We start from the raw sequence: 26394 nt of genomic DNA on the forward strand, positions 1-26394 counted from the left end.
CTTCACATATACAAAAAAAGTTAACTTGACTATCAATAAATCAACAAACAACAAGTGTTGGTGGGAATGCAAACTAGTGCAGCCACTGTGGAAAACAGTATGGAGCTTCCTCAAAAAATTTAAAATGGAACTGCCTCTTGATGCAGCAATCCCACTTCTGGGTATATAGCCTAAAAATCCCGAACCACCACTCAGGAAGAATATATGCACCCCTATGTTCATAGCGTTATTTACAATAGCTGAGGTCTGGAAACAGCCCAAGTGCCCATCAGTAGATGAGTGCATAAAAAAGATGTGGTACAATGGAATACTACGCAGATGTAAAAAAGAAGGAACTCTCTTACCCTTTGCGACACCATGGATGGACCTGGAGATTATTACCCTAAGTGAAATAAACCAGTCAGAGAAAGACAAATACCATATGATCTAATATGTAGAATCTAATAAAATAAACTGAGGAACAAAGTAGAACCAGAGGCATGAATACATGGAACAGACTGACAAATGTCAGAGGGAATGGGGGTGGGGGGACTATCTAAAGAACATACATGCATAGCCCGTGGACACAGACAATAGCGTTGGGGAGGGTCAAAGGAGAAGGGAGTGGAGCTGGAGGGGGGGAGCAAAGGTGGGGGGAAATAGAGGACATCTGCAGTAGTGTCAACAATAAAATTTTTTTAAAAAGTTGAAATAGATTGTAGGCCTCAATGTAAAAAGTAAAACTTTAGAACTTCTGCAAAAAAACAGAAAATCTTCATGACCTTAAGCTAAGCAAATGCTTCTTAGATATGACACAAAAAGCAAGTACAAAATAATTGGATTTCTTTAAAACTGGATTTCTTTAAAATTAAAAACTCATCTCCTCAAATATAAGAAAATGAAAAGTCAAGACATAGTCTAGGAGAAAACATGAACTTATGAAACATAAAAACAAAAGTTTTATCCAGAATATATAAAGAACTCTTACAACTCAATAAGACAACCAACTCTATTAACAAAAATGGACAAAAGATTTAAACACTTCAAAATGATATATCAATGGCCAACAGATACATGAAAAGTTGCTCTCTCATTAATCATCACAAATGCAAATTAAAGCTACATCGAAAAACCACTTCAAACTCACTAAATGGCTAAAATTAGTGACATCAAGTTACTGAGAGTATGTGGAACAACTGGAACATTCATACATAGCTAGTGGGAGTGGAAAACAGTGATTATTAAAAAGTTAAGCATGACCCAGCAACTCCACTCTTGAGTATTTACTCTTTACCCCAAAGAAATGAAAATGTATTGCCCACACAAAGACTTGAGTATTCGTAGCACCTTTCATAAAAATAGTATAAAATTTAGGACACAACCCACATATTCAACAAAGGTGAATGAATAAATAAACTATGACACATTATTACAATGGAATATTTCTCAAGAATGAAAAGGACAGAACTATTATCCAACAAAATGGATGAATCTTAAAAACATTGGGCTGCATAAAAGGAGACATACTGTTGATTCCATTTATGTAAAAACCTAGATAAGGCTAAATGAAGGTATAGTGATAGAAAGTAGGTTACGGTTGACTGGGGATGGGGTTGGGGGGATGTTTACTCCAAAAGGAGCACAAGAGAACTTTGGGAGATGATGAAACTATTCTCTATCTTTACTGTGGCCATGGTTATATGGGTATTGACATTTGTAAAAACTCATTGTAGTGTGCAAAATTTAAATATGAAAGTAATTCCGATTTACTGGCGAGGACAAAGAGAGAAGCGTTGTTTCACAGGTAGTAATATTGCCGGTTAGCTTCCTACTAGAGTTAAATTTGCAGATACCTTTTAAGGAGCATACTTTGGGCTTTTCAAACATTTGATTAAAATAGTATCTTAATTCTTGTCATTAGCATTAGTTTGATGGACTATTTGCTCTATTTAAAAAAACTATTTTCATTTGCTGTATTTTTTTATCACAAGGCACAACACAGAATACTATTTTGAAAATTATGTCTTTGCACCGAATTGAAACAAGATAGAGACAGAGAGAAGGGAATGTATAATTTGAAGCCAAAGGAAGAATTTGAAATTTAGCTTACCACAGGTTTGCGAAAGCACAAATATCTGCTCTTTCAAGTTCTCACCGTTATGCCCTAATCTTTGATGTCATTTTTATAACGCGAGTGATCTGCCACGGCCCTCCCCCGGCGGGCAACACCGCGGTGGGAAAGCCGGCCGTCAGGGACGGACAGCGGAGGGATTCGCCGGCCGCACGCACCGCCTCGCGCCGCTCGGTGGGCGGGCACGAGGACTCCGTCTCCGCGGGCGTCGCGATGGCTTCGGGCTCCTGCTGCAAGAGAGCGCAAGGACACTTCCGGGCGGGCCGGGGGGCCTGGAAACCCCAGATTAAGCACTTCCGGGTAGCACGTGGCAACAGGAGCCGTTCCTCCGCGGGACTCTACGGTTGTAGCATCTGACGCACAGTGGAGATCGCTGTGGCCCTGAGCAATGGCGTCTCGGTATGACCGGGCGATCACCGTCTTCTCCCCGGATGGACACCTCTTCCAGGTGGAATATGCCCAGGAAGCGGTGAAGAAAGGATCCACCGCGGTGAGCCAGCAACGTCTTCACCACCACCCCCGCCCCGTGTCAGGCCCTCGTACCCGCTGTCCCAGCCCGTCCCCAGGTGTAGGGGGACAGGAAGGGAGAGTCTCCCGCTTGTAAAAATGGCTGGAAGTGATGGGAGTAAAAGTTGGTAGATTTCATAGGCTTCTGTTGTGCAACTGTCTTTATTTAACGATAGCCGCGGGCGGGCGTGCGTGCGTGCGTGTCTTTTAGGAGCCTTGACAGTAGAAACGATATTAATGCTGTTTCTGACGATAAGGAAAGAAAAGTTTTCTTTCAACCTGTAGCAGCATACCTGAATGCACATGGCGCACTTCCTCGGGAATTCACATGTGCATGGAAAAGTGACAGTTGCTTCACGTGGGGGCCGCTGTGTAATCACAATACAGAGTAAGTCAATGTAAAATTAAATCCTTGTTGGTGAGGGTACGGCTAAACCACTTACAAACACTTTGACTTGTTAAAAATTACTGTCCTACCCCGCCGGGCGCGGCTCAGCCGTTGAGGGTCGACCTAGGATCCAGGCGATTCTCGGTCAGGGCACATGCCCGGGTTGCGGGCTCGATCAATGACTCTCTCGTCATTGATGTTTCTATCTATCTCTCTCCCTCCCTCTCCTGTCCTCTCTCTGAAATCAATAAAGATATATTAAAAAAAAAAAAAAATTACTGTCCTAGTATTTGCACCCAAATATTTGACAGCCTTTTAGAGCCTCTAAGCCCCAAGCATCTCCTCTCTTTTGCCAGGTTTTTTGGTTTGGCTTTTAAATAGTTCTGAAATTCTTTGAGAGATTATACTCTTATTTAAATTTACCTATCTACATTTCTGAAAAACTTTACTCGGTAGTTTTAATACTCCTGCCAAGTTTTAGTTATCTTTAATAATTTTCTGGTATATAAAAATTAAAAATGACAAAAATGCTCTGATAACCAAGGACCAATTATCCATATCTTCCAAATCCTAGCCTTTGATTCAGGAGGATCCAATTTTTTTTAATCTTTCAAATTTCATGAGGTAGTTTGTTGTACATTTTGGAATTTGAGACACCAGCTATGAGAATACACAGTTCATTTCTAACTGTAGTGGTGTCTGTATTTTCTCTCATTTTCCATACCAACTTAGTTATGGAAGGAAATAATTCACTTTTATTATAAATCTATCAAATGTAAAGTGATAAAAAAAAAACACTGGAGAGAATCTTATAATTTTTAAAGTATTTTTCTATTTAATGGGGCCCACTAGTTTTGCTTCTGTTTTGTAAGTAATTTTTTTAGAATTGTAAATTTAAGAAAAGCCTGATGTAGCTTAAACCAAAAGGGTACCATTTTGATAAAAACAAAAAGTTATATAATCCCCAGCATGGCATGAAGCATATGGTTAGAAAATAATGCCCAAGTTTTAGAGCCTAAAATGAAGGGAGTAATGGGAGAAGACTAGGGTATAATAAGAAACCACATTGGCTCATTTAAAATGTTTTAGAATGCTATAGAACTGATTGATAGTTCCTTTGTAATGAGCTGTAAAAGGGTAAGGATATAAAAATACCTATAGTGGGCATTTTTAAAGATACATTGGAAGGATAAGACAGTTTTGTCTCAGGATTCTGAAATTATAATTTGCATCTTTATATGGAGTTTGATTGTGTTTCTTTGAGGGTGCTATGACCTTTTACATGGGGTAAAGTTTATAATAGCACTTGTTTATTAAAATATGTCACAAAATTATCTGTAAGTGATATATGATGAGTTATAAATAAGCCAAGGTTGAAGGTTGACCCGTTTTGACCAATATGTGAATATGATACTATTTAGTAAAACAAAAAGTTACATGGGCCACAATTAGAGGCCTTGGGTTTTACCTCCTTGATGATGATTTTACAGCATGAAGTAAGATAAGAGGCCTGTTTTCTTTTTGTTAGTTCCCTTTTCTATAGATGAAAAACATCTTTGAATAACATTTTGGAGAAGTAATACCGTTCTTCTTGGGAAAAATATGAATCCTTCATGATATTCTCATGAAAAAGATAAGATTTATTATGATTCCTCATTCAGTCCTTTCCCTGACCCTAAACTGTTATTAGCTCCATATTTCCTACTTTATCAAATCTCAGCTCCACAGTCTGACCATCAAAGTCTTTCATAATCCTTACCCACTGTCTTTAATTAAGGGGGCAGCTTCACGATTTCACTAATATATGCTTCTGCCCTTGTAGGAGGGGAGAGAAGAAAACACCTTTCTTTCTGCCGCTCTCTATATCTTTACTTTTCCTCCAAGATCACACATTTCTCCTTCAGAAAGCCATCTCTGATCCACTCTAGTCATCATGGATATTTTTCTTCTTCTGCATTTATAATCTGTAACACAGAGCATTATACAATATTTACTGTTTGGCGCAATAGTCTCTTTAATTTCAGATATATAGTCTTCTCACATCAACTAGATAGTAAGAGCTTTGAGAATCTAGATGGTGTAATCCCTTTTGTATTTCTACTACACAGTAAACTAACATTTAAGTAATACTTATTTTATATCAAGTATCAAGCACTTAGCTGTTTAGTTATCTCTGTTTTATTCTTAAGTAGCATCCCCTCTTTCTTTTCTGTCTTTGACATCTTGAAGAGACTGGGTTAATTGGGTAGAGTGTCCCGCTTACTAGATTTATCCAATTGTTTCCTTGCCCTCATAGATTGTACTATTTAAGAAATAACCACAGTGAATAAATAAATAATAATAAATGTACTGATTGCAAGAACATAACGGGTTGCTTATAAAATAATAGAGGACTCCTTGGAGTGAGATTTAAATTGAGACCTAAAATAGAACTTTTTCAGGCAGAGGGAATATCATGTGTGAGTGCTTAGAGGAGGAAAACAGAACTGTATTTGAGACAACCTTGAAAGAAGGTAGTATGGTTGGTGCTTGCTTAACAATAATGATATACTATTGAAGAGTAGGCAGGGGGCAGATCATGCCCACTTTATAAGCAAAATTGAGGATTTTAAAAAACATTTTCTAAGTACAGTAGAATGCCATGGAAAGATATTCAACTGGAGAGTAATCTAACCCTATTGACATATTTTTAAACTTTTTTAATTGATTATTTTAGAGAGAGATCAGTTTGAGAGAGAAACCGATCAGCTACCTCCCGAATGTGCCCCGACCAGGGATTGAAGCCAGCAATGTGGATATGTGCCCTGACTGGGAATCAAACCCACCAACTTTTGATGTACAGGACGATGCTCCAGCCAACTAAGCCACACCAGCCAGGGCCCTATTGATATTTTTAAATGCTCACTATGACTGCTTTGTGCAGACTAGATTAGAGTGCACTGGGGGGAATGAGGGAAGGCTGTGGAGTATGGGGGCACTGTGGAAAGGTGGGGAGCAGGAGTAGAAACAGGAAAATTTACTAAGTTACATAGGCAAGAAATGATGGTTGCATGTACTAGAGTGGTGATAGGAAGATGTAGATTGCTTTTGCAGGCAAAGTGGACAGAAACTTGGTAATCGATTGGAAATGGATGGTGTGGGAGAGGAAGCTATAAAGCCAACTGTTGGCTTAAACAGTTGAATGGATAGTGATTCATTTTCTTAGGTGGTTTTATCTGCTAGTTTGTAATACTTTTAATAAGGTGTGAAATAGCATTCTTCCTGCTATTCTAAAGTTATTTTAAAATTAGGTGTGGATATTGAATTTTATGAAATGCCTTTGTAGCTTTTATCATTTACTTTTAATTTTTACCATAGAATTGTTTTAGTTAGGACTACTAAATTGCAAGCATCAGAAATCCAACTCACAATAATTTAAGCAATAAAGTGAACCTGTTGAATCAAGTACCCAATGGGAGCCAGGGTAAACTTTGTTTTTAGGCTCAATTATATGACTACTAGGGTCTTAAAGGATGTCAGAAGAACTGGTGTGTCTCTCTCTGTGTGTCTCTCTTTCTCTCCCTCTTTCCCTCTCCATATCTTGCTTTCTCTCCCTATTACTTTCACTCTCAGACGTGACTTTCCTGTTTTGACTCTGTTAGAGCAGAAAGAATTATCCTGTCTTCCAAACACTTCCAGTGAAACTTTAAGGATTTACAGTTTGGATAGACTGGTTTACATTACAGCCCCACCTAAAGACTCAATATTTCTTCAAGAACAGTTGAAGTGCTATAATCAGAAGGTCAAAAATAACATCTCCATTACCCACTCTATCATTTATATTAAAATATTTACTTTTTGTTTCTCTCTCTCCCTCTCTTTTCCTCTCTCTGAAATCAATAAAGATATATTTTTTAAAAATAAAATATTTACTTTTATTGATGATTCCAAAATTCCTGGAATGAATCATACTTGTTTATGGTATATTATTATTTTTGTGTAACTCTGGATTCTATTTGTAAATATTTTGTTTTGAATTTTTAGCATCAGCTTTCCTAAGTGAAAATCATTGGTATTTTCCTTAATTTAGAAAATTTTATATTTGCCAGATTTTAACATTGTTATATAGCTTTCCTAAAAAGAGTTAGGAATATTTCCATTTTGATCTGTACCACAGAATAATTTAAATACCATGGGAATGTACCCATAACAGAAGATTAGAAAGAATTCATTCATGAACCTTCTAGGCCTGACACTTTTTTTAAAAAAAGACTTTTTTATTGATTTTTAGAGAGAGAGAAAGAGAGAGGGAAGGAGGGAGAGAGAGAAACATGGAATTGGTTGCCTCTCAAACTCAGCCCGACCTGAGATCTAACTCAAAACCTGAGCATATGCCCTGACCAGGATTGAATCAGCAGTCTTTTGGTGCACAGGACTACACTCAACCAACTGAGCCACACTGGCCAGGGTGACACTTGAGTTTTTCTAAGGAATAGTTCATTCTGAAATTATCCCCTTTGTTAGTGAGACTGAGTTTTTCTTTCTTTTCTTGAGTCAGTATGGGCAATTTTTAATATTTCTAGTCTGTCATCCTTTCAGTAAGATTTTCAAATTTATTAATTTAGGGTTATAATTTTTCAATTCCTACTTTTCCCTGCTTGAATATATTTCCTTTACTCTTTTTTCCTTTTGGCTGGTTTAACTAAGACATTAAAAAAAAAAAAAAAAAGTATTTCTTTAAAAAACTATCTCTTGGTATTATTTATCAATTTTATTGTTTTCTCCCTAATCATTAATTTCTGCTTTTTCCTTATTTCTCCCCTTGAGCTTAGCTTTAACATTTTTATCCCTTTTTTAACTTCTTGAATGAATTTTTAATTTGATTTTATAAAGTGAGATTCTGAATTTTCTTCTCAGCATAATTCTGTCCACATCCAAAAGACTTCGATATTAGGATTTTCATTATAAACATTTTCTAGATAGTATGTGTTGGAAGGTTTATTTTGTTTTGTTCTTTGAAAAGAAAAAAAAAAAAATTATATATACAAAATGCTTTGGATTTGGGTCAGCCATGTAGGTAATGGGGTGGGTGGATGAAGAGGAAGAGGGGTAGGTAGCCCATGGGGACAGCAGGCAATAGGGGCAGGGATTAAGGTGGGAGTTATTTTGGGGGGGTGAGGCCCCAAGGGCTTTCACTGCATGCATTCTCAACTTACATCTCTGCACCTCCTGCTGAGATCAGTCACACAAATCTACACCACCCTTCCCACTTTCTCCTTCCTTCCCTCTCCCCTCCCTCCCTTTCCTGCCATCTCTGGGATGGGATGGACTGCTTGTAACTCAACCCTTCAAAAGTCAGCTTTGCACACAGCTCCCAGGCTGTGGCAGCGCCTGCATGAAGAGGCATACTCACGACCCAACCTGTTGGGAGTTTTAATTTCTTTATTAAGTCAAAATTGTTTATTTGAGAGTTATAAAAATTATTGTATTGTCTTGTGATCAGTGATTTTAAATTGATTTATTTCAATTTGAGGAAAATACTGAGATTTTCTTTGAGTCCTAACATATGTTAAGTTGTTGTAACGTCTCATGACTTGATAAGAAGGCATGTGCCCTATAGCGTATGAAGTTCGACATGTGTATTAGAGGAGGGTGGGATTTGGAGAGAGGATTGCTGATTTTAGATAGGATGGTTAGGGAACGCCTCTTGGATAAACTGACAGACTTAAATGAAGTGAGGGAACAATTAGAGCAAAAGCTTTGATAAATTGTCTATGTTTTATTTAATTGAAAGATGTAATATCAGGTCTAATTCTATATTTAATCTGTTCTGTATTTTTACTGCAAGAATATTAATTCAGGCCCTGGCTGGGGAGCTCAGTTGGTTGGAGTGTCATCCCGGTACACCAAGGTTGCAGGTTCAATCCCCTAGTCAGGGCACATACAAGAATCAAACAATGAATACATGAATGGGTGGAACAACAAATGGATGTCTCTCTCTCTCTTTTCCTCTCTCTCTAAAATAAATAAATAGTTTTTTTAAAAAAGAATACTAATTCAGTATACACCTTTTGCCTAGTTATTGTCGTATAAAACAGTACAATATGATCACACTTGACCAAAAGGCAATCATAAGTACAAATACCAATATCAAAATAATAGATTACCATTTTAATGCAGAATTAAAATTCTCATAGATTACTCTTGAACCCCTAAGAATATGGCCATGTTTCCCCAGAAATCCCTATTTGAGAACTACTACTCTTGTACATTATTCTTTAGACGTTTTTCTACTTCCTTCCCAAGGGAAGGGGTGGAGGGAGGAGCAGTAGTGATTCTTCTTGTTATATCCCTGTTTGAATTGAGGCTTTATCCATGATCTGGGGTGCAGGCATTTGATCTTTCTCTTGGCTGCTTATGACCTCCAGTCGAGGTCACATCCAAGCTGTGAGACACATGGGAGAGATTTCAGAATGTATCTACTTAACTTTCTATACTATTTCTGCTCCCACCCATACTGGTACTGCCTGCCCTCTTTCTATAAGGAATCCACATGGGTTCCCAGAATCTTTCATTTTAGTTAAAATTGTTCTATATTTAGATAGCATATCTTTAGGTGTATTGTATGAGATTAAGACACTCATAGTTTCAACATTTATGGTATATTCTTCCCGTTTCTACCTATATGTCTTTTTTGCTTTGAGTTTCAGTAATGGACTTCCAGTAAGCCAGGATCTATGTAGCTGTTTTCGTAGAAGTCTGCTTTTTCACTTTCAATGAACATTTAAGGAAAAGCATTTTCCTATAAGTCATGTGTTAGAATAAGTTGATTTAATGATAAACTGACAACTAATTATATATTTTTAATGACTTAACAGGTTGGAATTCGTGGTACCAATATAGTTGTACTTGGGGTAGAAAAAAAATCTGTTGCCAAGCTTCAAGATGAAAGAACAGTAAGGAAAATTTGTGCCCTTGATGACCATGTCTGCATGGCTTTTGCAGGTACTTATGGACCTACTATAAGGATATAGAGTATCTTATGTAGTACGGTAACACATTTGGTCCCACTACAGTTTTTGTGGTGCTGTATTTATACAACATATGGAGTTATACTCCGTTTCTTATTAAACACAAACAATGTACCCTATCTTTTCTGGAAAATCACAACTCTGTAAACCAGGATTTCTGATAGTTAGCTTTGATAAAATATAAATGTCAGAAGGTATACGTTACATTATCCTAATTGTAATTTTAGTTAGCTGTTTTCTTTTTAATTTTTTTATTTTGCAATAATTTTAGATCAGGAAATTATTAAAAAAATCACAAAGTAGTCCCTGTTATCCTTTACCAAGTTTACCTCAGTGGTAACATCTTCAAACACCAGTAAACTGACATTGTTATAAGCCACAGATTTTTTTCAGATTTCACCAATTTTACATGCAATCATTTGCGTGTGTGTGTAGTTTTATTAGACTTATCACATGTGTAGATTCATGTAGCCATCACCACAATCAAGATACACAACCCTTACATCACCACAAGGCTACCCATGCTATTCCTCCTCCTTATCTCTAACCTCAGGCAACCAGTAAGCTATTCTATTCTCCATCTTTATAATTTTGTCATTTTTTAAAAAATATGTCATTATTGATTTCAGAGAGAGGAAAGGAGAGGGAGAGAGAGAGGGATAGAAATATCAATGATGAGAGTCATTGATCAGCTGTCTCCTACGCTGGGGATCGAGCCCACAACCTGGGCATGTGCCCTGATCAGAAATCGAACTGTGATCTTCTGGATCTTAGGTCAATGCTCAACCGCTGAGCCTACCGGCTGGGCAATTTTGTCATTTTTGAGAATGCTGTATGAATAGAATCATATGCTATATAACCTTTTAATATTGCCTTTTTTCATTCAGCATAATTCTCTTGTAATTCATCCACATTGTCACATATATCAATAGTCTGTTGTTTTTATTGCTAAATAGTATGCTATGATATGGATGTGCCACTTTTAACAATATGAAGGACATATTTCCAGTTTTTGCCTACTACAAATAAAGTTGGTATAGACTTTTATGTATAGATTTTCGTGTGAACATAGGTTTTCATTGTTTTGGGATAAATGCTCAGAAGTATAATTGCTGGGTCATATGATAATACATGCATTGTTATATAAAAAACTGCCAAATTGTTTTCTAGAATGGTTGTACTATTTCACATTCCCTCTAGCTATGTATAAATGATTCATTTTTGTCAGCATCCTCAGCAGCATTTGCTGTTGTTACTATTTTTTATTTTAGACATTTATATAGGTGTGTGGTAATAACTCATTGTGGGTTTAATTTGCATTTGCCTCATGGCTAATGATGTTGAATATATTTTCATGTGCTTATTTGCATCTGTATAGCAAACAAGACATGTTTCTTTTATTGTTGTTTTTTGCTCATTTTCTAATTGTGTTTTTTCAAGTCATAATTTTATATTGAAGTTTAAAAACCTTATTAGCAAAAAATTTTTGAAAACCTTATTGAGCAAAAAGAAATCTTCATTTTACTGTCTTGAAAAATGAATGATCTTGCCCTGGCCAGGTGGCTCAGTTGGTTAGAGCTTTGTCCCGTACATCAAAAGAGGTTGCAGGTACAAGTCCCAGTCAGGGCACATACCTAGGCCGTGGGTTCAATCTCCGGTCAGGGTGGGTACAAGAGGCAACCAATCCATGGTTCTCTCACATCAGTGCTTCTCTCTCTCCCCCTCCCTCTCTTTCTAAAAATCATTAAACATATCCTCGGGTGAGGATTAAAAAAAAAAGAAAAGAAATTATCTTACCACAAAACAAGACTTAACAAAGTTTAAAAGATTGAAATCATACAAAGTGTTATTTCCATCAAAAGGGAATAAAACTAGCCCAAGCTGATTTGCTTCATGGTTAGAGCATCAGCCCATGGACTGAAGTGTCCAGAGTTCTATTCTGCAACATATCTCAGTTGCAGACTCAATCCCCAGCCCTGGTGGCTGCTCAAGCGAGAGGCAGCCAATCCATGTGCCTCTCTCACATCGATATCTCTCCCTCTCCCTCTCCCTCCCTCTCCCTCTCCCTCTCACCCTCTCTCCCCCCCCTTTCCACTTTCTCTGAAAACCAATGGAAAAAATATCCTCGTGTGAGGATTTTAAAAAAAGAGAATAAAACTAGAATTCAACAGCAGAAGGAAAACTGGAAAATCCATACATGGAAATTAAACAATTTTTTCCTTAAAAATCCATGGTCAGAGAAAAATATCACAAGAGAAATGAGAAAATATTTTGAGACAAATGAAAATTAAAACACAATATACAAAACAGAAAAAGCAGTGTTAAGAGGAAAATTTATAGTTATAATTACATTTAAAAAAATACTTCAACAGCCTAAGTTTACATCTTAAGAACTAGAAAAAGAAGAAACTTAACCCAAAGCTAGCAGAAGGAAGGAGATAATAAAGATTAGAGCAGAGATATATAAAATAGAGAATAGAAAAACAATAGAAAAAAATCAACAAACCTAAGAGTTGGTTCTTTGAAAACATTAACAAAATTGACAAACTTTTAGTCAGATGGACTAAGAATAAAAGAAGACTCAACTAAAATCAGAAATGAAAAGACGGATGCCACTAATGATATCACAGAAATAAAAAGGATTATAAGAGAATACTATGAACAGTCATAGGCCAACAAATGAGATAACCTAGAAAAATGGACAAATTCCTTGAAACTCACAGATTACTTGAAGTTGCTTAAGAAGAAATAGAAAATATCAACAGATGTATAATCAGTAAAGAGTAAATCAGTAATCAAAAACCTCTCAATAAACCCTGGCTGGTGTGACTCGGTTGGAGTGTCTTCCTGTACACCAGAAGGTGAAGGTTCGATTCCCTGTCAGGGCACATACCTAGGTTGTGGGTTCCATACTCAGTCAGGGCGCATGTAGAAGGCAGCTGATAGTTGCTTCTCTCTCAGTTCTCTCCCTCACCTCTCTCTTTCTTCCCCTCCCTCCTTCCCTCCCCCCCTTCTTCTCTCTCTGAAATCAATAAAAGAACAAACAAACAAAAAAAACGCTCAATAATAAAAGCCCAGGACCAGATATTTTCACTGGTGAATTCTACCAAACTTTTAAAGAAGAATTAATACCAATCCTTCTCAAAGTCTTCCAAAAAATTGGAGAGGAAAAAACACTTCCAAACTCATTCTATGAGGCCAGCATTACCCAAGTACCAAAACCAAACAAACACACCACAAGAAAACTATAGCCCAATATCCCTTATAAATATTGATGTAAAAATTCTCAATAAAATACTAGCAAACCAAATTCAGCAGCTATTGAAGGGATTATACACTATGACTAAGAGGTGCTTATTCCTGGAGTGCAAGGATAATTCAACTTATGAAAATCAATCAACATAATGTACTACATTAACAGAATTAAGGAGAGACTACATGATTATCTCAATTGATGTAGAGAAAACATTTGACAAAATTCAACACCTTTCATAATAAAAACACTCAACAAACTAAGAATACAAAAAAATCATCTCAACATAATAAAGGCCCTATAGCAAAAACCCACAGTGAACATCATACTCAAAGACTGAAAGCTTTTACTCTATCAGGAATTAGTCAAGTATGTCAACTTTGAAGACATTATGCTAAGTGACATAAGCACTCACAATAGGACAATTACCATATGATTCCACTTATATGAGATACCTAGAGTCATCAGATTAGTAGAAACAGAAAATAGAATGGTGGTTGCAAACAGATGTTAGGACAGAAGGAATGAGAAGTTATTGTTGAATGCATTCAGAGTTTCAGTTTGGGAAGATAAAAAAGTCCTAAAGATGGATGGTAATGATTGCCCAGAAGTGTAAAATGTACTTAATTCCACTGACCTGTCATTTTCTTTAAAAAGTAAATAAAAGTACATCAAATTAAGTCCTGAAGGAAATAAATCAGAATGTGGGATGAGTGATTCACAAAGAATTTTACAAAGTCTTTATAATGGACATACATTGAGAGACCCAAAGGACATTATAAGAAAGATTTTTATGGTAGCTAAAAAACCCTTTCGAAGATGAAAAAAGTCATTTTTATAATGTATCAACTACTTTTATAGGACTGACTGCTGATGCTAGAGTAGTAATAACCAGAGCCCGTGTGGAGTGCCAAAGTCATAAGCTTACAGTTGAGGACCCAGTCACTGTAGAATATATAACTCGCTTCATAGCATCCTTAAAACAGGTAAGCCAATATAGCAACAAGTTGCTTAGTTTTCTCCTTTACCATTATGGGTCTAATCATGGAAATACTTCATTTAGTCTATTAAATCTACTAAATTCTTTATTCTTTCTCATACTTAATACTCGCAGTTACTCCAGTGAATAGATTGCTTTGATCACTAGGAATCTCAGTCAGTATCAGTTCTGGGAATTATATTAAAATTAAAAAGAGCAAGAAATATAATCTTTTAAGGGGATTCCTTCACTTCTGGAGATAGACTAATGAGAACCATTTTTTAGAGTTTATGAAAGCAATACCCATGATTCTTTCACCTGCAAACCTAAACACAACTGATCAAGTTCAGGTATGACTTCTGAATCCATGAGTAAGTACATTAAGTATAATCATGATGTCTAAAAATATTTTTTTCACTTACTATTTTATGTGTTTTTATATATGTCAATATAGTCCTTATATAATAGGGGTGGGGAACCTTTATTCTGCCAAGGGCCATTTGGATGTGTATAACATCATTTGCAGACCATACAAAATTATCAACTTACTGAATTTTGAGTCCTGTCTGCTGTTGCCTTGGCAGGGACAGCCCACGGGCTGGATATCCCCACTCCTGTTATATAACTATATACAGGCAGACTTCATCTTATTGTGCTTTGCTTTATTGCACTTCACACATGTTGCGTTTATTATAAAGTAAGACTCTCCACTAGCAAAGATATTAAGACTTGCTTTATTGTGATACTATTTATTGTGGTGGTTTGGATATCTCAGAGGTATGGCTTGTTTTTAGTTGCTATCTATAATTATTTAGGTTGTTTCTAGTTTCTTTCATTTTCTCATTTCCTCTTTCACTTGCTGGCTCTCAAATTGCTACTTTGATAACATTATATTTGAAACAGCTTTTATTTTTATTTAAAAAATTATATTAAACTACTTTTCAGTATGGGATTGCTGGATTAGAGATTATAATTGTTTTTAAGATTATTGTTATATATAGCTAAATTGCTTTCTTAAAAAAATTGAACCAGTTTTTATTGTGCAACGAACAATGCATAAATGTATCCCTGAATAATCATCAGCATTGGTTTTTCATTTTTCTTTTATTTTGCAAATAAGTATAACATAGTTAGTGCTCTGGACAAACTATTTAGCCTGATTTGCCTCAATTTTCTTATTTATAAAATGAGCATTACGGCAATACCTGCTCTGTTGAGTTGGAGTAAATGACTGAATACATTTAAAACATGTAGAACACTTCTGGCATGGATTTTACCATTTGTTCACATAGAGATTTTTTTATAGATCATATTTTCTATATATTAAAGTTTTAAATTACATACTTATTTAAAAATTTCCCTCTTTGTTAAACTTAATTTATGTTGCAGGAAAATCCAACATTTTAATATTGTTCTGCTTTTTTTATTTGCTTTGATTTTCCCAGAGGTTATATAGGTATCCACCAAAAAACAAGGTGTAGAACATTGTGTATACAAGACTCCCAATTGTAATTTTTAGGTTTTCTTCTAGAAATATAAAGGTAATGCATAGAACGTTTATAGAAATATACATTTTAAGTCTGTAACAGTGAAGTTGCCACTGAGGGGGGTCCTGGATTCTGGGGAAAAAAAGAGATATGCTTTAGATACACCTTTGGTACTTTTAAATTGTTTTAACCATGTACATGTATTACTTTTTTATTTTTAAGAAATGGTTGATTAAGCAAATAAAGTAAAAGGTTCTGTCCTCTAAGGTATATTTACAAATAATCTTCTTCATACTTTGGTGTGATCTAGGAACATTAGGAGATACAGAGAAATTAAGACATAAACCCTATTTTAAGAGTTAATTTATGTTTGTGTAGCCAGTTATTTGTATCCATAATTTGAATTGGATTATTAAAATACATATATAATAAAATGTAAAAATTAAGAAAACATATAATAGACAGGTCCAGGAAGAAAGCTTAGTATATAGTATAAAGCTATTTCAAGCCACAAAGTTAGATACAATTCCTAAAAGTTCCTAAAAATGTGGTCTTGAGCTTTCTGTCAGGACTGCCTTTTGCACAACTTCTAGGGGCACCAATCTCAGAATTAGTGTGAATCCCACTCCCTGGAGCACAAATCCAGGAAGTTCCTGGCACTGAAGTAAAAACTACAATTGGTTTCCAGTGCCCTGTTGTCTGTGAGGAAAAAGCATGCTTTTTCTTCAAGAGAAACAAAGATTTTCATGTTTTAGAACTGAAAGAAATTTCGTTGGGCTTTATTTAGAAATAACTTAGTATATAGTGGACAGAATATACTAGATAATACTATCAAGTAAGAATATTTGATAGTAATAATAACTGTAGTGTTTCCCAAAGTAAACCAAGGAGTGGTGCCAAAGCGCAGCTTGCTAAAATCAGCTTTACTGGGGACCAAAACTGTGTGAAATACAGTTCTCTGCTGTATTAAAAATATTGCAACCTTGTGATGTTAACAAAATGTACATAAATCAACAAGAAAACAATTTTAAAACCTTATATAAGTAAATTTAGGATATTATTTTATAGATTATGTACATTTTTTAAAATTTCATCATGGATTTCAGGTTAGTCAAGAAAGTCAGGGAAGAGGATCTTAAAGATATACAGAATGAGAATCAATAAAGATCATTTTGACAAGAACACATTACTATTGGAATTTGTTACTTGATAAATAATAGTATGGCCTTTGTATAGCCTACACAGAAAGTAGTTATGAAAACATTTTATTTTTCAGAAATACACTCAGAGCAATGGAAGAAGACCTTTTGGTATTTCTGCCTTAATTGTAGGTTTTGATGATGATGGTATCCCAAGATTATATCAGACCGATCCCTCTGGTACTTATCATGCTTGGAAGGTGAATCTTGAATTTTTTAATATATTAAAAGAAGTTGAATAAATATATTCGCCGTAAATGCTTTATTGCTTTCAAGAATGTCACCAAAAAATTACATTACATTAAAATATTGATGGTGGTAGAAACTTTATGTAACCATTTAGCTAGTCAGCAATTATAATGGTTTTTGATGGATAGAGAAATACTTTGGCTTATTAATCACAGGGTCTTTTCTTTATGTTTGAAAAGATGTGATAAACCTAAGTGTATGCAAATGGCCCTGTAGGAGAAATATCCAGTTCCCGTTCATCGTTCATTCTTCAGATTAGTGCTGTATCATATGGAGCTTGCTTTGAGTAGAAGTATGTAGTGTTTTTGCTTTTAATAAAGAATTAAATGAGCTTATAAACTCCATACTGAAATATTTAATGCATCCTCTGCTCTAGAAGAGTCAGAGCACCCCAAACTATGCATTTATACTTGCATGTCAGCATATTGCAACTATCTCCACATAATTCCTGCAGTAGTTTGTTTTTTGGGTAAGTGGTTATTCTTGTTTCAGAAGCCAACTGCTGACTTTGTTTACTGGTGCACTTAAACCTAATGGTGCACAGAAATCTAGGGCCTAGCTAAATCTAGGGCAGTTTTCAAAAGTGAAGTTTTGTGTATTCTCATATGTAAGAATAAGACTACCCCACAGAATCTGATATAAGTGATTTTGACTCTGTTAAAAGTTTACCTAGGCGTTAAAATAATTTCATGAAGAGCTTGTTTTACTATTATTAACATCTAGATAAATTAATGGGGAAGTATTGCCTTGATTTTTAAGCCTGTATTAACTAAAGTATTTTATTTGGGCTGACTGTACTCATACTACTTTACCAACCAATTAAACCAATCCAGTAAAACAGTGGATTATGTTCTTACCACAAATATCTGAATGCTTGTGTTAGCTGCACATCTTCTTTTAAGCTACCTGCACAGTCTAATTGGTAATCAGGAGCAATGAATTTACCTGCTGCAAATACCATACTTTTTTCTGCCAGTTAGAAATCTTTCACATGCACTAGGTTTCTTGTGCCTCCAAATCTGTCCCAGAAGCAAAACAAATTATTGCACTGAATCTCTCTAAATATTTTGAAGTCTGCCATCTTCTGTTTTTCTCTATCATTCCATTGCCCTTCATTTCAGTTTCATAACAACAATTTCCAAGTTTACATAATTTTCCATTTTAATTTGGTTGCTCCCTGAGGATACACAGAGAGGCATTTTTTATTTCAAAGTCAATTATTTAGAAAAATTATATGCCTTACATATAATGGGATAAATTGGCATTATGTGCCTCCTGATGTGATATAATGGAAAAGAAACAGCATCACCTTTGCAGTATTCTAGCCATTGGATTTAACCTTAATCTGGTCAACAGGGAATAATCAGATAATCCAGATAATGGAACATTCTACAAGACATTTTAAGAATGTTCGTTGAACAACCAAAAAAGACGAGGAGACTTTTCTAGTTTCAAGGTGACTAAGAAAGCCCTGGCAGGTTTTGCTCAGTGGTTAGAGCATCAGACCGCTGACTGAAGGTCCCAGGTTCCATTCTGGCCAAGGGCATGTACCTTGGTTGCAGGCTCGTCCCTGGCCCTGGTCGGGGCTCGTGCAGGAGGCAGCCAGTCGATGTGTCTCTCTCACACTGATGTTTCTCTCTCTCTCTCTCTCTCCCCCCCCCCCACTCTCTCCGAAAAGCAATGGAAAAAATATCCTGGGGTGAGGACTAAAAGGAAAAAATTTTTTTAAATAAAGGAGACTAGAAAAGACAAATGCCCAAGGTCTTTGATTAGATCCTGAATGGGGGGAAAACAGTCACAAAGTACATTTTGGGGATAACTAGAAATATTAAATATAATAGGTAATAGTATGTATCGGTCTTAAGTTTTCGGGATGTGCTAATTACAGTGTTATAGTAAAGAACTTCCTTGTTTTAAGGGGATAGATGGAAGTATTTATGGATGAAATGTTATGACATCTTCAACATAAAAAATGTGTGCATGTGTACGTGTAAGTAAATGGAGAGAGATATAGCAAATCTCTCATAATGTTAACAATTTATGAATCTGGGTAAAAAGGTATGTAGTTAGCTGTTCATTGTTCTGTCAGCTTTTCATAGGTTTGAATTGGTCAAAATAGAAAATTGAGGAAAAGGAAATAGTAAGAAGGGAGGAAGTGAAGATAGTTCCTTTAAGAAGCTTAGCTATAGCCCCGCCGCCATGGCTCAGCCATTGAGCATCGACCTAGGATCCAGGAGATTGCGGTTTGACCTGCGGGCTCGACCAGTGCGGGGCGTGCAGGAGGCAGCCAATCAGTGACTCTCTCATCATTGATGTTTCTATCTCTCCCTCTCCCTTTCTTTCTCTGAAATCAATAAAAGACATATATATATATATATTTTTTTAAAAGGAGATTAGCTATAAAGGGAGCAGAGAAATGGAACAGTAGCTAGAGGAGAATATGTGTTCAAGGAAGGTGTGTGGGGGTTTTTAAGATTGACAGTACTGCAGGATTTGTTCATTCAGCAATAGTATTAAGCTCATAATATGTGCTAGACACTAAGCATAGCAGTGACAAAGTCTACTCTCAGAGAACTTACATCCTAGAGTGACAGGAAGACAAGTAAATACATAGTATGTTAGATTGTGATAGTAACACACACTACCCAAGGTGTGGGTCAGGAACCAGCAGCAGCAGCATCACCTGGGAGCTGACTAGAAATGCAAAATAGCAGGTCCCACCAGACCTTCTGAATCAGGATCTCTATTTTAACAAGACCCCCATATAATTACTACACACATTAAAATTTCAGACATACTACTCTAGAGAAATGCAAAGTCAGATAAGGGGGATGAGGAGGGTGAGAGGAGGTGCCATTTTGTTTAGGGTAGTCAGGGAAGAAGAGGATTTGAGCAGAGACCTGATAGGAGTGGAGCAAAATGTGAACATATCTGGGGATTCCAGACAGAGGAACTGCAAGTGCACATACTCTGAAATGTGGCTTCTAGGTGTGTTTTAGGAGTAAATGGATGGAAGGAGAGTGGCGGGAGTGGGTAGGACATGAAATAAGAGAGGAGTCCATGGAGCAAAGAGTGGGAATCATGGAGAGCCTTTCTTCTACTCCTTTGTAAGATTGTAAATTTTACTCTAAGCAGGACCAGAAGTCAGTGTTAGCAAAAAAGAAACATTAAAGTAACTTTTTTTAAAGGTTCCTTCTGGCTACTATTAAAAAAATGTATGGAGAGGGCAAGGACGGATGCAGGTAATATAATAAAAATAGGTGATTACCCTGGCCAGTGTGGCTCAGTTGATTGAACATTGCCCCATGCACCAAGAGGTCGCCGATTTGATTCCCAGTCAAGGCACATGTTTGGGTTTCGGGCTCGATCCCCAGTAGGAGGCGTGCAGGAGGCAGCCAATCGATGTCTTTCTCTCATTGATATTTCTCTCCCTCTCCCTTCCTCTGTCTCTAAAAAAATCAGTAAAACAGTATTTTTTTTTTTTTTAAGTGATTTGAGTCTGGCTGTGCTAGAAATGGTGAGAAGTGGTTAGATTTTGGTTTTACTTTGCAAGATGAGGAATGGTGTGAGACTTCGCTTAATGGATGTAGGATGCAAAAGAGAGGAGTACAAATGACTGAAATGTTTTGAAATATGTATAAATTTATGAAAATAATATAGTAAAGAGGGAAATTTTGATGATGTAGAGGAAAGTGGAAAACATAAAAGCAAAGACCTTGAATAAGTACAAGTGCATGGAACTCAATGTGAAAGTAGTTAGGTAGAAGCATGGATAGTTTTAAGTTTTATCTTTAAAAGAAATGATTGTTTTTAGTGGAACATTTCAAACATATACCTAAGAATACAAAATAATATAAATACACGCATGTCTTCACCAAATTTAAATAGGTGTTAACATTTTACCACATTTGCTTCAGATCACTTTTTAAGTGAAATATTAGACTAATGAAAATAATACTTAAAACATTTGTGTAACCACCAGCAAGCTTTAATGTAATTGAAGCTTCCTGTGTAGCCTTCTAATCTCATTCCCCTCCTACTACATCTCCTTCTACCTGCTCCAGGAAACCACTTTCCTAAATTTGATGTTTATCTTTTTAATGCATAACTTTACACTTTCACTGCACATGGAAGTATCCATAAATAATAGGGACTGTTTTGCATATTTACCCCCCATGTGACATTGGGCGTGATTACTTAAGCCAATGGTTCACAAATAAGGTGATTTTGTCCCCCTCAGGGACATGTGGCAATATATGAGACATGTTTGGTTGTCATAAGTGGAGTAGGTAGTGCTACTGGTATACAATGGATAGAGGCTGCTAAACATCCAACAATGCACAAGACAGGCCCTCGCCCCTTCCCCCAGCAAAGAATTATCTGGCCCAAAATGTCAATAGTGTTGAGGTTAAGAAAGCTCATTTTAACCTTTCGAGCCCTTCATTTCTTCACCCATGAATTGGGGTTAGTAATATTACCTATTTAATTGTTTGGGGGATGGTTAGATTAGATTAGATAATTCTTGTAAAATGCATAACGTGGTACCTGGCACAGAAGTGCCCTGTTAATGTAAATTACTGTTATCATCATCATTATCGTCACTAGTACTAGTTTGGAATTTAAACCGAATTAAAAGAACATGCCATATACTACCTGTAGCCATGAAGCCAGGGAAGTTTGTTTGCCTTTTCCTTCATTTGATGAAAAATTCTGAAGAGTATAGAAAAGTGGAGAATGGAACAGAAGAAGGTCTTCTTTCTTATAAAGTCAAAGATAATGAATTTAATAATCTGTATACTTTATTCCAAGTTCTAAGGATGTGATGCACAGTCCTGTTCATTTAAACAGCTTTCTTCTTCATGTTGATGTTCTTTTTTTCTCATCTTTCTTCCTTTTGTACCATACTGCAAAGTCACACCTCCTTTCCTCTCCGCGTCTTAATGGAGTTTAAGCTCTTTGAATCTCTCCCAGCTATCAAGAACTTGGGAGCTATTAAAGCAACAAAAAGCATTGGCCAGTATAAAACATTGGTATATTTGAAAATTACTCATGCCATCACTACAGATTATTCATATAGTGACCGAATGAGCTGCTGAAATGTTTGCTAAGTTTTCACACCTACAATTTTCATTGAGGAATTACGCTAAGAAATACTGGAGTAAACTGTAAATCTTTAAACTTCACTTAGTAGTCATAAATTCCTTCATATTGCAGTGACATTAAGAGTTATCTTCTATTTTTCAAGGCAAATGCAATAGGCCGAAGTGCTAAAACTGTCCGAGAATTTCTAGAAAAGAATTACACAGAAGATGCTATAGCTAACGACAATGAAGCTATCAAATTAGCAATAAGAGCTTTGCTAGAAGTAAGTGATCTAATAAAGGATATTCAGAAAAGCACAGGGGTTTTTTCTCCTTTACTTGCTTATTAAACCACAGAGTTTCCTGAAGTAATTCTAATGTTGCATTTTTTCTACATTAGGTTGTCCAGTCTGGTGGAAAAAACATTGACCTTGCTATAATAAAAAGAAACCAACCTTTGAAAGTAAGTCATTAACCAAATGGCAAGAAATATCTGTAATATATTTTGACAAAAGTTAAAATGTTGACACCTGTGAGTCATCATTATAAGCCTTGAACTTCCCTTCGCCTCCATGGACATTATGGCAACTTCTGTTTTGTTTCTCTAGGCTAATACTCACTAATTTGTATGTGCTTATTGCAAGCAGTTACCCATCCCTAACCCTTTATGAAGACTAGAGGTATTGAGATCCATAAATAGAACTACCCCATTTAGTATGCGTTCGTATAAGTAGGAACCCCTACTGAGTCAGTCCTTTATGAGGTCAGTATAGCATGTCCCCTATAGGGATTCATCCCTGGCACCATATAGAGAGCAGTCACCCTTTCTATATTTTTAGATCTTCCGAAATCAAGATATGCTTCCAGCTAGTGTCATTCAACTGTCATTTATATAATTGTTGGCCATCCAGGCTTCTAACAATGTTATCCTTTATTATGTCAAAAAACCTCCACCCATTCTTGATTGCCTACTGGTTTTTATCTATTTTCTACACTTTTCACTTAAAAGTGCCTTGAGCCACTTTGTTAAGACTTAAATTTTAACACCTAGTATGATCATCTTTCCATATTTCTTTGTGGCAAGTCTAACACTATTATTTGTATATCTTTTGTCAGCCATTGTGGGTTAAAACTGCTGGACCACAAAATAAATTGTTCAGAACAATGTGATAAATTGTTCTGAATTTTATGATAGAAGATTCATTGGCTAAAGAGCATTTGAAACATGGTTCACTATTGTTCATCAGGTAGAACTTTACAGTATAGTTTGCCAATTAGCTCCCTTTAGCTGAGAGTCTACAAAAGCATTCAAAGCATGGAAAACTATATGAAAAGTGTGCTAAAAAATTATTTTACATTTACCTTTTGTTTTAAGGAAAATATTTCAAAGGGAGGTAGTATTGAAACCTGTGATGTGTGGAGCAGTGGGGTTTTTGTTTTTGTTTTTGTATTGGTGGAGGTGGCTTCTTGTTGTAATTGTTGTTATGACACCACATTCCCATATTTTATTATTTAACCAATGGATGGGGCAGCAGCAAAGTTTCAGTGAATTAGAGAAATAGAGGTAGGGTGGTGGGGTCTTCCCCTACATGGCCCCACATAAATAATCAAGATGCTGAACACAGAATGCAGAGTCTGGAACTAGGCCTGTTGTCACCCCTACTTCCAAGGGCCCAGGCACACATGTGCCAATAGCACAGGGACACAGAACCACTGAGACCAGACTCACTTCTCCAGCCCCATCACATATATTGTATACACACCTGGATAGCTACACAAAGAGTTATATATATGTTTTTTAATTATGAGTAGTAGTAGGATAGTATGTGTCCTGGCAGCAAAGTTATACTACCCTTCCACATGGTGTTCAGGATAGGCTGTGTAGCAAATAGAGCACATGCTTTGGAGTTGGGTAGATCTGGATTTAAGTTCTAGCAGATCAGTTTGTTTAACAGTATGGCCTTGAGCAGTTTGCTCCCATCTTTGATTTTAAATAAAAATGATTTAAATAAAAGAAAAATTATTTTTGCTTTGCTTTGCATTTAGTGAGGGAGTTGTAAATAAAGCAGTGTAAATCATCTTTTCCTGATCTTTTATGATTAATCTATGAGCTGATAAAATAGTCAAACCCTAACAGAGAATCACAAAGTCAGATGGGGCTAAGGGGAGTTCAATAATGAGTTATTTGCTCATGAATAGAATAAGTCTTACATTAAAATTGTTTTAGAGTTATAGTTTTATATAGGCTATGTAATGCAATATCACATTTTACCCTGCTTTCTTTTTTAGCACAACAGTACTGGAAATGTCATAGAGTTCTGGTTTTTGTTCATAGTTATAAATATGTTGCTGTTGAACCTTTTGAAACATTTCATTATATATTTGAAGGTATAAAGTTATAAATAGAAAATAGAAATTTATAAGATATAATACATTTCTTTCATATTGTAAATATTTAGAAATTATTGGTATAATTGCAGTTTGGTTTTAAAATCTTTTTTCTTTTCAGATGTTTAGTGCCAAAGAAATTGAATTACAAGTCATTGCAATAGAAAAGGAAAAGGAAGAAGCGGAGAAGAAAAAGTCAAAGAAGGCTGTCTAACTCTAGGGCGAACACGGGCGCTTTTAACCCTCCGTTGTACTCCGTGCAATTATTTAGTGAAGTTTTAAAGGCAATAAGTTGACTTATGGCATTACATTAGTGGTTATGTGCTGTTTTGAGAATGCCAGATGTGTGCTCTCTGTAGTCTATTACATGGACAGACATACATTAATATGAAGATTTTCTTTGAAAAGATTTTAGTTACTGTTGAAAGTAGTCATAATGCCACATAAGTCTGAGACTATACTCTATAACTTGTCTAGTGTGTTATATTTCTTCAAATATGCAAATTAAGAAAAAATTTTAATTTAAAAAATGAATAATTTGGTACGTTTGAGTATTGACTGTCAGGTAGAGAGATAGCTATTCAAAAATAAACTGAATATAATATTGAGTTGCATTTCTAAATGAATGATAAAAATACCCTTATGTTGGTGAATTGTCAAAATTTTCTCAGTCTTTTTTAAATATTTTATCAATTTGTTTTACCTTTTTCATTATATAAATTGCAGTATATCATCTGAACAGGGTACTATAAGGAGAGAAATGAATACATGGAATTCTTAGTTTCAATTTTTATTTTATCAAGTGTATCCAGTGTGATAGATTTGTGACATATTCCATCAAATATATGAGTCTTATTACTATGTGCTTGTCATTGTACTAGGCTACTGAGAGGAACAAAATAAATATAAAAATGATCCCTCCCCATGGAGGGAGTTTAATCCAAATGGCCCATGAAAAAAATTGCTTAATGCCTGTACTGAAGTTATGGGGGGTTTTTTGGTTTTTTAAAAAAATATATCTTTATTGATTTCAGAGAGAGGAAAGGAGAGGGAGAGAGAGAAACATCAATGATGAGAGTCATTGATTGGCTGCCTCCTGCACGCCCCAACTAGGGATCGAGCCCGCAACCCGGGCATGTGCCCTGACTGGGAATCGAACCCCGATCGCCTGGATCTTAGGTTGACGTTCAACCGCTGAGCCACACCCAGCCAGGCTGAAGTTATGTTTTTAAAAGCAAAGGATATTAATAGATATAAAAACAAAAGGCCATCTACCTTATTATTTCAGAGCTTTGTTTCTTTTTTAAAATGTTCTTTTTGAAAATAGGGAGGAGAGAGGTTGAATTTTTGCAAAGGAATGAAAAGCTCAGAGGAGATGGTAAGAAAAGAGTCAGCTTGGAAAAGAAGCAGCCATACGATCTAAGCCGTTGGTGGCTGTAGTGCTCTGAAGTAAGGGCAAAGGATAGAGCAGAGTCTGAATTTTATGAGATGCAAAGACCTTACAAGGCCACCTCACTGGTTTTCATCGTGGGCCAAATTCCTGTGGCCTCCTGATGCTGCACTTCACTTCCTCTGACATAGACTGTAGGCATTTGCTAGGGTGGAATGTGCAATTTGTATTCCACTCTGACTTATGCCCTGACTGCCTTTCTAGTTTCATTGGAACCATGGCTCTTTTTATACCCCTCCTCTTTAAAACTTAGAATGAAAGCCAAAAACTTGTTCCCTGTCACCTCCTGGCCC

At 36.0% G+C, this 26394-nt stretch overlaps 1 protein-coding gene across 2 annotated transcripts; it reads left to right on the forward strand.

Annotated features, from left to right (window-relative positions):
- Positions 1 to 1619: 1619 nt before the first annotated feature.
- Positions 1620 to 25325, forward strand: PSMA8 (proteasome 20S subunit alpha 8). 2 transcript variants are annotated; one of them, XM_087818613.1, is made up of 7 exons: positions 1620 to 2600; positions 9863 to 9989; positions 14088 to 14254; positions 17011 to 17133; positions 22428 to 22547; positions 22664 to 22726; positions 24773 to 25325. In XM_087818613.1, the coding sequence occupies exons 1-7, from the start codon at positions 2499 to 2501 to the stop codon at positions 24863 to 24865; spliced, it is 795 nt and encodes a 264-aa protein (XP_087674739.1). In that variant the 5' UTR covers positions 1620 to 2498; the 3' UTR covers positions 24866 to 25325. The 2 variants fall into 2 exon arrangements, with proteins under 2 accessions (XP_087674739.1, XP_016051402.1); XM_016195916.2 differs by having other exon boundaries at positions 14130 to 14254.
- Positions 25326 to 26394: the final 1069 nt, after the last annotated feature.

This window comes from Miniopterus natalensis, chromosome 7 (assembly GCF_054644295.1).
Source record: "Miniopterus natalensis isolate mMinNat1 chromosome 7, mMinNat1.hap1, whole genome shotgun sequence".
Taxonomy (NCBI): domain Eukaryota; kingdom Metazoa; phylum Chordata; class Mammalia; order Chiroptera; family Miniopteridae; genus Miniopterus; species Miniopterus natalensis.